The sequence below is a fragment of the Oratosquilla oratoria genome, chromosome 15 (assembly GCF_046742065.1).
Source record: "Oratosquilla oratoria isolate Oo_2021 chromosome 15, ASM4674206v1, whole genome shotgun sequence".
Lineage (NCBI taxonomy): Eukaryota > Metazoa > Arthropoda > Malacostraca > Stomatopoda > Squillidae > Oratosquilla > Oratosquilla oratoria.
The window spans coordinates 51,138,298-51,148,903 of NC_134791.1; the positions used below are offsets into that span (position 1 = coordinate 51,138,298).

The window sequence follows — 10,606 nt, forward strand, 5'->3', positions numbered from 1 at the left end:
GGTCGACATACAAGTAAAGATGTGGTATTCCTGCTGTGGATGTGCAGTGTCTTGCTGCATTGTTATTGACTAGAGTACTGGATGGCTACATTCACAAATCAAAATCCTCCTAGCAAGACATTACGTGAAAAAGATAGGTGTGCAGTTTTATGCTAGAGACATCAACCCCCTCACCCATCTCATTACATCCGAGTGATCATTTGTTAATCCGTATAACTTAATAGATAGCATTATCAAATTTGCAGATAGTAGATTTAAATCTAGTCAATGTCAATGATGAATGTTATGAACAGAAGTTGTTATAGAACGGAACCCATATGAACTCCAGTCGTTATACTTATCCTACTAGACATTTTACTATTCAGAAAAACTCGCTGTTTACTATTGTATGAAAATGTTCTAAGCCGTTTTTTTACTTTTTCATTTTAATCCAGTGTGAGTTTTGTAGTTAGCTTAGACTTTTGATGTTAAATGGTCGCGTTACCAGTCCCAGTATCCTATCTGCTTTCTCTGAGGCAGAAATACAAAGCTTGGATATTTCAAAATGCTTACTGATGAATCCGTGTAACACGTTTTTGTTCCCTGGTTCCTAGTGTCATTTCCTGGTTTGTTATATACCATTATTATAAAAAAGGCTGCCATTTAATCAGAAGTTGGGTTTGTGATCAGGCCTTTGATATTTTGACATTTTCATATTTTTTAAAGAAAAAAATTAACTTATCAGTTCAAATAATTAAATTAACAGAATATATATCTATTTTATGACACAAGCTTATCAAAATCAAGCAAGTAAAAACAAGTGGCAGTTAAAAAGCAATTTAAACACGTCAGAAATAACTACATTTCCTAGATTTGCGGTTGTAGTCCAAGTCTCACTCCTGCACCAGCTCCCAGATATAGTCTCCCATCATTTTCTCATTGCAGTGGACCTGGTACCTCCGCTCTACCTTCTTCATATCTTGGTGGAATTGCTCGCCTTGTTCCTCTGAGTAGGCGCCCATCTTGTCCTTGAATTTGTCCAGGTGAGCGTCCAGCATATCAAGTTTAAAGGACATTCTGCAACCCATGGCTCCAAAAGCCTTTCCCAAACTCTGCACCAGCTGCTGGTAGTTTTCAGTTCTGTAGTTGCCCAGGAAGCCCTTGACAACTGCTATGAAACAATTCTATGCTATTACCTCAATCCTACTCAGCTTATTGGAAAACTCGGTTGACTCAAGTACCTTTATCAAAGGTCCAACAAAAGTCCCACCTGAGCACAATCCTAGGATCAACCAGTGGCTTCCACATAACGTTTCGGGTCCCAACTACAAATTCTGTTTGATTCTCCCATTTCTTCCTGTTGTAGTGGTCAGAGGTGGCTCTGCTGTCTCAAAGGTAGAGGAAGCATTAGAATTTGATCAAAATTTTCTGGAGACCAAGCAGGAAAGCTACCATCTTAAAGTCTCCAGTAATTTCCCAATTGTACTGGTTGTATTGCAGAGCTTCCAGGAGGACTTTTGCACTTTAGTAGTCTTCTTTCAGGCAGACTGAATGGGATAGAAGCAGCGTAGGTAACTTGTCTCCATTGTAGAAGACGACAGGCTCCAAACTTGTGGTAGAGCTGTCTAAGAACAGCCGTCACTCCTTGGGCACAAACGGCACCCCAATAATGTCAAACAGTCCAGGCACATCAAGACAGAAGCAAATGCCGTCCCTAAGAGTGTAAAGGCCTGAGAAAGGTTTGTGCCGACTTCTCTGACTTATCACCCGCACCTTTTCCTTGACCAAGTTTCACTGCTTCATACTGAGGATGAATAACTCTGCATTGGACATGGTCAGACCCATAGCCTTATTCAAGTCAGTTAATTCTTTTTGTTTTGTGAAGTGGGGAATTTTCTCTTGTACCTCAGTCAGGTAAACCAAGTCCTCATAATCCATCTCCTCCTCTTCATCAAAATAATTGTCTTGAACCACACCTGGAGCAGGTGGCACTGGCACAAGATATTTGGAGCAGTGAAGATTTGAAGTAATTGATGATGGGAAATCTGTATAATGCACAGCAGCAGCATTCTTTCTTTTCCGCCGCTTGTTAACATCCACCATGAAAAAAATAGTTTGTGGAGTGGTCTGTTGGTTCTAGCCATACTCGTGCGTTGGAGAATTTCAGGGGCCTTTTCTCACCTCACAGCCACCCTTCCAGGGTCTTCTTACGGTGTTCACAACAGCAGTGAGGGACCCAGGACTTGTCCTGGTCCCCAACTGTCATCCCAAACTACTTCTGGTAGGCTTCACAATTTTTCACCGACGTTTCCAAGTAGATTTATTTTTTCTTCTCTTATTTATATACTCACCGCATATATAACAGAAGGAGTCAAGGAGGTGCCGGCAGCCCCTTGAAGCCATCTGAAAATATAGAAATACATGCAATCAGAAAATTTAGATCTTATAGATCAGAAAGCATAAATCAACATGTTAAGTGAACATACATGTATAAAATAAATAGGGTAGTTCAGGATACAGAAATCAAATTTCGACAGAAATGGTTCTTAGCACCGAATTGAACCGATTGTATAAAAAATATGACACAACTTGTTTTAGTGCAATTCTAAATTCTATTAAGTTGAATGCTAGTGGCTAGCCTAGAATTTTTACAAACCCAAACCTATAAACGTTCTGTAGTTTTTTTTTTTTTTTTTTTTTTTTTTTTTTTTTTTTTTGAGGGGGTACCTAACATGGAAAGTGATTACAAACCAGGCACAGAGAAAAAATATTAAACTGTGTAATTGTACTTAGACCTTTTTTGTCCTCCATTTGTTTTAAACTCAGTATTATATCACTTATGTGCATATTTTTACATTTACAAGGGTCAAATTTAAATAGCTTTTTTGAAAACACTGCCTTAGTTAGTCAAAATCTCCTGGAATATTCACTTAATTTTAGTAATCCTTTGACAATCTGTAGTATCACGTCAGTACATCCGTTGTCTATGGTTAAGTTTTCCCGCGCAATCTGTTTCCGCGAACTCAGATGTATTGTACCCTGCCAATGTTATCGTAAAAAATGTATTTCATCCTCCTCCTCAAATTACTCCATATAAAAATATTTTCATCATGTTTATCATAATCTATTTTTTGTATGATAATCAAGCCTATGTTCGCCAATAAATTTATCTTGCCAGATATTTCCAAGACATCAAAATTGGTCTGATTTACCTGTATAAAACCAAGTAGGTATCCAAACCTACAATCGGTGACCCGTAGAAGTGAACTCCACAGTTGCTGCTGACGGATGACGCCTACTGCCATCGCAGGCTCTACCAGTTGCTGCTCTCAGAGCTGTCGCCCCACCCCCGAGCTGTCGCCGCCCCGAGCCGTCGGCACCCCGAGCTGACGCCGCCCCGAGTTGACGCCGTCCTGAGCTCTCGCCGCGCCGAGAAGAACACCGCCCCAAGCTGTTGCCAAGTCGAGCTGACGCCGCCCCGAGCTGACGCCGCCTCGAGCTGACGCCGCCTCGAGCTGACGCCGCCTCGAGCTGACGCCGCCCCGAGCTGACGCTGCCCCGAGCCGTTACTGCTCCGAACCATCGCCGCCCCGAGTCGACGCCGTCCCGAGCCGTCGCCGCCACCAGCTGTCACCGCACCGAGCTGATGCCACCCCGAGCTGAAGTCGCACCGAGCTGACGCCTCCCCGAGCTGTCGCCGCCCCGAGCTGTCACCACTAAGGCCGCCGACCCCAGCCACCGTCGTCTGACCTGTCGCCCCCTCCGTCCCGAGCTGCTATCTGCCAGTCTTGCAGTTGCCCAGACCAGCAAACAGAACTCTCCTGCAATGTTTGACTGCGTTTCTACTAACCCAACCACCGCGGCCGTAGGAATGAGACTCCCTGCCTTCTGCACTCAAGACCGTCAATGTTGTTTTCCATTCTAGAATGCAACTTCAAGGCCTCTCGCATCACTGGCGACTTGGTCAATTTCACCCATGCTTTGAGTCTACTGAAACCCGAGATCCTCACAGAAGTATCTTATGTTATCGCCTCCATCTCAGATCCGACTACTCCCTACACCAATCTCAAAACCGCACTATTAAAGCGGCCCCAGTCTTCAGTATCTACCCGTCTCCTGGAGTTGTTATCCAAGGAGGAACTTGGTAGCGAAAAGCCGTCCGACCTACTTCGTCGCATGAAACAGCTACTGGGAGATAAGTACCAGCCTTTCGACATTGGCCTGTTCTCGCATATCTTCTACCAACGCCTACCTCCAGCCGTACAACACTCTCTGTTTAGCGTCAAGGCCAAGCTGTCACCAGACGAATTAGCAAATCTTACCGACGGTTTCATGACGACTATCCCAGATTCTTCAGTTGCCGCCATCACACTGAAGTAACGCGATCCACAGCTAGTACAACTGCAAGAACTGGTGTCCCAACTTACAGTAGAAGTCTCCACACTAAAGCAACAACTCCGTCAGTATCCACACTCCCGCTCCCACACTCCTCGTAGCTCCCGACAACAATCTCGCTCAAAAAGCATCTTGAGGAACCCAGATTTCTGCTTTTACCACAACAAATTTTGTAAGAACGCCATCAGGTGCCAAGCTCCTTACACTTAAACTTTAAACACCAGCAGCGCTGCTTCACATGTACGACCACCTGTCCAGAACGAAGTTCCTAATCAACACCGGCGCTGACGTTAGTGTCATTCCGGCGCCAGCCAGTCAACGGTCCCTGCCTCCTACCTTACACCTGCACGCCGCCAGCAACACCAAGATACCAGTGTATTCGCGCAGAACATTGAAGCTGGATTTACCTACGCCGTTCTTTTGAGTGGACATTCTGCGTTGAAGCCGTATCTAAAACCATCCTTGGTGCCGACTTTCTAAGGCACCACAACCTCATAGTTGACCTCAAAGGTCGGCAGTTAGTGGATCCCCTCACTGCTTTGCCCACTAGATCACAAACTGCGCCTGGTGACAGTTCTAAACAGTCTGTAATCCATTAGGACCATAAGTTCATCGACCTCCTCCATTCCTTCCCAGTGCTGACACAACCGTATTCTCCAAACATGCCTATGTAGTACCACGTGACTCACCACATCGAGACGACTGGACCACCAGTCCACGCCAAGGCTCGTCGCCTAGCTCCCGAACGTTTCAAGGAATTCAAGGTCGAATTCGAATGTCTCATAAGTCACGGCATCATACGTCCCAGCAGCAGCAAATGGTTATCAGTACTACATATCGTCCCCAACAAGAACGGTAATATCAGGCCCTGATGCCATCATAACACCTTTTGGCTTGTTCGAATAGGTCAGGATGCCTTTCGGCCGACGTAACACATCGCAAATCTTCCAACGCTTTATTGATGAGATACTGCGAGGTCTTTCCTACTGCTTCGCCTACATCGACGACCTCCTTATAGCCAGTCTAGATAAAACTACTCACAAACAACATCTCAAACATGTTTTCTCCCAACTACGAGATTACGGAGTCCAAACCAACGTTGACAAGTCCGAGTTTGGAGTCACCTTCATCGAATTCATCGGACACGAAGTATTTCCTTAAGGTATCGCTCCTCTTACAGCCAAATGTGAGTCCATCGCGCAGTACCCAAATTTCTTGGGATGGTCAACTACTACAACCGCTTTATTCCTCGCTGCCCACTCCTACTTCGACCTTTGTACGCCTTGATTAAACCCAGAAAAAAAACAGTCCGTCACCCTCATCTAGATATCAGCAGCCGAGACTGCCTTCTTTACCGCCAAACAAGCCTTTAGTAGCGCTGCTACGCTCTGGTTTCCTGCTCCAAACGCAGACACTACTATCGTCATAGACGCCTCCGATATTGGTGCTGGTGCTCTCCTCCAAGAGCTTATCGTCGGACATTGGAGGCCCATCGCCTTTTTCTCCAAGAAGTTCAACCAAGCGAAATCCAAATATAGCACCTACGACAGAGAGCTCTTCGCCATCTACAAGGCCATCAAATGTTTCTGCTACTTCATTGAGGGCCGCCGCTTCCACATTTATACCTGCCACGAACCCCTGACCACTATGTTCCACAAGAACAAAGATTCATAAACGCCACGGCAGATGCGTTCCATTGACTTCGTAGTTCAATTCACGACTGACATACGTTACATCAAAAGAATCGACAACACCCCAGCTGACACCCTCTCCCGCAACATCTCTGCTGTCACAGCCTCACCCATCGACTACACCGCCATCGCTGCAGACCAGACTAACAACGCCGATCTGCAGTAACTAATGCAAAACCCTGCGCTAAAGGTGAAGAGGATCACACTCCCAGGAACCCAGGTCGCCGTTTACATACTGTTCGCCCATACATCCCAGCACACCATCGATACCAGCTCTTCCGACACCTACACAATCTTTCTCACCCTGGTATTAGCTCATCTCAAGAGATGATGACCCCCCGTTTCATATGGGTAGGCAACGATAAAGATGTTAGGCACTGGACACTAGCCTGCATCAGCTGCCAGGTCTCCAAAGTAACTCGTTACGCCACCTCTCCTGCAGCCACCTTTATACCTGTCTCGGATAGATTCGACCACGTCCATATAGACTTCATTGGTCCGCTGCCTTACTCCAACGGCTATAGCTACCTGTTAACTTGTGTAGACCATTTCACACGCTGGCCCGAAGCTGCACCCCTAGCAGATACCACCAACGACTCCGTCGCACACGCCTTCATCACCACGTGGGTTTCTAGACTTGATGTCCCACTAAACCTCACCTCTAACCGTGGCAGCGAATTTGAATCCAAAATATGGAGCAAAATTATGACTCTCCATGGTATCCGCCGCTATAGGACAGTCAGCTACCATCCACAAGCCAGTGGTACAGTTGAGCGCTTCCACTGTCAGTTCAAGTCTTCCCTGGCAGCCTCAGCCCAACGACGGAACTGGTTGGTATCACTTCCTCTCATCCTACTAGGGATAAGGACCTCCCTAAAACGGACCTCTACAACTCCTCCCCTGAGCTCGTCTATGGCACCACGCTCAGACTCCCTAGGGGAAATCTTTACTGCTACATCCGATCCTGAACCCTGCACCGTTTAGAATTTCAGCACACATCTCATGAGCGCCATGAAAAGCCTCCAACTTGTGCAGCCCCGCACTTCTCCAGCGAAGACCACCATCCCCGACAACCTTGTTACATGCACACAAGTCTTCCTCAGGGTGGACACCGTCAAGAATCAGTTGCAGTAGCCTTATCAAGGTCCCTTCAAGGTGGTACGCAGCACCAGGAAAGCCGTCACCGTCGATACATATGGTTCTACGGCACAAATGTCGTTCTTCCTACCTCGTCACTAGGCGTCAATACCTCCGTTCTCTATGATTAAGTTTTCCCGCGTAATCTGTTTCCGCGAATTCTAATGTCTTGTACCCTGCCAGTATTATTTTAAAAAAAGTATTTCACCCTCCTCCTCGAATTACTTCATATAAAACTATTCATTTTCATCATATTTATTATAATCTATTTTGTATAGTATAATCAAGCCTATGTACTTACATATATAAAACTATATTTCCATATGTAACCTTTTCATCATCAACACGGGAGTGTGCACTACGGTGTAATGACGTTCGCCATTAAATTGATGTTTCCAGATATTTCCGAGACATCAAAATTGATTTCATTCACCTCTATAAAATCAAGTAGGTATTCAAACCTACAAATCAAAAGTTTCGTCAACATAGAGACATCTTCACGAAGGATCTGGAAAATACAAACATACGAGTATGAACACAAAAATTTAAGCGGCGACTATGAAATAAGATAACTAGAGAACAGTACTTACAAAATGAAGAAACGACAATCGAGTGCATTCGAGTATGAGCTTTTATAGTAGAAGGGGTTTGATATCTAGTCCTGGGCCTAACGGCCAATCTGGGGGGGGGGAGTGTGAGAGCTGTGAAGGTGGCATCTGTCTGACAGGCGTATGAGAAAGGTGGAGGTGGGTTGGTTCATCAGACGCGGTGGTAGCGAAGGGAAGGGAGGAGGGGTGGACGGGTGGTGAGTTAGTGCACAACATAGAAAATTGTCATTGAATAAGCTTATGCTTGAAACCATGTTAGATTGAATATGAAAAATAGGATTTTTTCTCTCTTATGTTCATAGGTTCTAAAAGATTAAGTTTGCGTTCTGCTAACAATAATCTTTGTGCCCTTAACTAAGCTCTCCCGGTTAGCTATTTGGTGATGGTAATTTTGCACGTGCTGTTTGATACCCACGTTTTGTAAGTTCATGGGAATTCACCTACTAAGACTGCAACTGGTATGTCCAATGTAGCTAGAGTTGCGAGGTGCACAGTCCTCGATTAAACACCTAAACTCGTATACTACATTAGTTTTAAAGGTAGCCACAGTATTTTTCATAAACACAGCGCTAATTCTTAGGTTAGAGTAGTAAACCACCATGCGGATTTGTTTTTCTTTAGCGGTGGGGTGATAATTCTTAATAATGTTGCCTTTTATTATTTTTTCGTCCTTTTTACATGCGTCTCTGAAGATGTTATGACAATAGATGCTAATGTATTGAGGCTTGGGATATTTTGAGGGAGAAAGATGATCACATAAATATTTATTACAAACTAGATCAGAATCACTGTTGGAATATCCATTATACACTAAAATTTGGCATATGTGTTTCGATTCTGCGTGAAGGGACTGCCATGTAGAGCGGTGGCCTGGCCTTTAGCTGGAATGTGTAGACTGCTTATTGTGAAAATTGTTTCGGCGATTTTGTTGTTCGTTTCTCAGTGGGAGTATAAAGATGTGCATTTTGACAGATTTGTCTCAATGCGCCACTGTTGCTCACATACATGTGCCCTGTCTATTGTGTTTTGCATATTGTGTATTGCTTCTTGTAGTGTATTGTGTCTGCTAAGGTGATTGTTGTCGTCCGCATATGATGATATGATGAGCAGGGTCTGTGGTGGACGTATCTATACATCGTGTGGGAATCAACGGGGTTTCCATGACGGTCATCCCTGCATCTCGACCATTGCCCTTGGTCAGAAGTAGTTTCGCAAGACACATCACATCCACAGCAAAGCTGCTTTATTAAATCGGCGAGCCCCCCTATATGTTCCTTCATGCAGAAATAGAAAAGGAGAGAAATTCCTTTGGGCTGCGTCAATTTATTTTTCACACATACTACCTCACCACCCATCCCCAACCCACTCCCCCTCATGCATCACAGCATCATCCACACACTACCCTTCTCCATTCACTCCTATATTCTATCCTCTCCCGCCCTTCCTCAACATACATTCCCCTCTTTTCCAACGGGTTAGGCTAGATCTTATCATCGCTGACCAGAGATCCTTTCTCCATCCCAACTGTTTTGCTATACCTTCGAAAGCAGAAAAGAACAATTGTGGATCTTTTTCACTAAATTTGGAGATAAGTTGACTCGCTTTTATGATACTATCCTCTACACTTCTCTCACTACTCATCTAAGTTGCCCGTTGCGCAAGCTGTCCTGCTCCAGTCCTATTTATTTCCTTTCGTGACACTTTCCCTCGTCTAGGATAAACCTCACTACGTGATTCAGCTCTAGGTTCCCCACTTATTCTAATTCCACTTATATTATCCACCATGTCAACATATCCTTCTTATTCTCGGTAATACTTCACCTATCCTATATTCACTTCTGTTATCCTCTATACTCTGATGCCTGTCCTTTACCTGTGGGGGTCCCTTGAAGCCATGAAATTCTGCTTCCCTTCTTATTGATTTCCTTATGTCTCATCCCACTTCCTCCATGTAACATCTCCCTCTTATCCTATTTTCACTCATACCGTCCTCCCTACGATAATATATATCCCTTCCCTGTGGGGTTTTCTCGAAGTCGTGAAACTGTGACCACTGTCTTAAACTGATTTCATTTTGTCTCTCGTCTCTATATTCATCATCTATTCTGCTCTCACTCCTACCGTCTCCTACATCATGAAATCTTTCTCCAACCTGTGATAATCCCTCGAAGTGTAAATTATTGTCGATACTACTCAAACTCTCTGACTGAGACATTTTTCCTTTTGATTTGTAGGCCTATCGTATGTAAACAACAAATATGGCGGACGCGCCTCTGTTTCTATAATCTATCACAGTTTGAATTCACTCGACAACCTAACTTCTCTATCTTCCTATATCCTCTCGAGTTTTCGCACACACAATTTTTCCCTAGTGAAGAAGAAATTTGATCCCGGAGAGAAGGCCCATCTATATGTCACAGACTAGCCTTAGTGTATGAGTTGATGTATCAGATCTCGGCCATGGTTTGAACAGTTCCTTCAATTCAGTAGCTAGTGTGGTTATTTTGCCTTTTAATGTGTTTCCTGTCTTCACTAGGATAGAAAAAGGGTGAGCTGCGAAAACTAATGATTCAATTTACATAATATGAACATACAAGTTATAACTTACACAAAGTCAGAGAGTATGAACAGAGTGCGAGTGAGGGAGTCAGGGACGCCAATGCCCGCGTCCCTTTCCATTTATACAGGACCATACAACACATGTGCCAACGACAGGTGCCAGTTTCTTATGATTATAATCCTAATCTACCTCCATTTACCTGGCTTCACACAATCCATCCACTCCTTTGTTTTTGT

At 44.4% G+C, this 10,606-nt stretch overlaps 2 protein-coding genes across 2 annotated transcripts; both read left to right on the top strand.

Moving 5' to 3' along the window:
• The first annotated feature begins 3,885 nt into the window (after positions 1-3,885).
• Positions 3,886-4,359, top strand: LOC143033165 (uncharacterized). The gene has a single exon (XM_076198362.1). The coding sequence runs from the start codon at positions 3,886-3,888 to the stop codon at positions 4,357-4,359; it is 474 nt and encodes a 157-aa protein (XP_076054477.1).
• A 253-nt stretch (positions 4,360-4,612) lies between these two features.
• LOC143033166 (uncharacterized) lies at positions 4,613-5,246 on the top strand. Its single transcript, XM_076198363.1, has 3 exons — positions 4,613-4,749; positions 4,856-4,961; positions 5,049-5,246. Exons 1-3 carry the CDS (start codon positions 4,613-4,615, stop codon positions 5,244-5,246), a joined length of 441 nt encoding a protein of 146 aa, XP_076054478.1.
• The last annotated feature ends 5,360 nt before the right edge of the window (positions 5,247-10,606 follow it).

Excerpts from the sequence above, each read along its gene's own strand:
- LOC143033165 (XM_076198362.1), top strand. The coding sequence starts at position 3,886 with ATGTTGTTTTCCATTCTAGAATGCAACTTCAAGGCCTCTCGCATCACT.
- LOC143033166 (XM_076198363.1), top strand. The coding sequence starts at position 4,613 with ATGTACGACCACCTGTCCAGAACGAAGTTCCTAATCAACACCGGCGCT. Across the intron at positions 4,750-4,855 it reads AGCAACACCAAGATACCAGT|GCACCACAACCTCATAGTTG; the intron begins GTATTCGCGCAG and ends CGACTTTCTAAG. Across the intron at positions 4,962-5,048 it reads GTGACAGTTCTAAACAGTCT|TACCACGTGACTCACCACAT; the intron begins GTAATCCATTAG and ends ATGCCTATGTAG.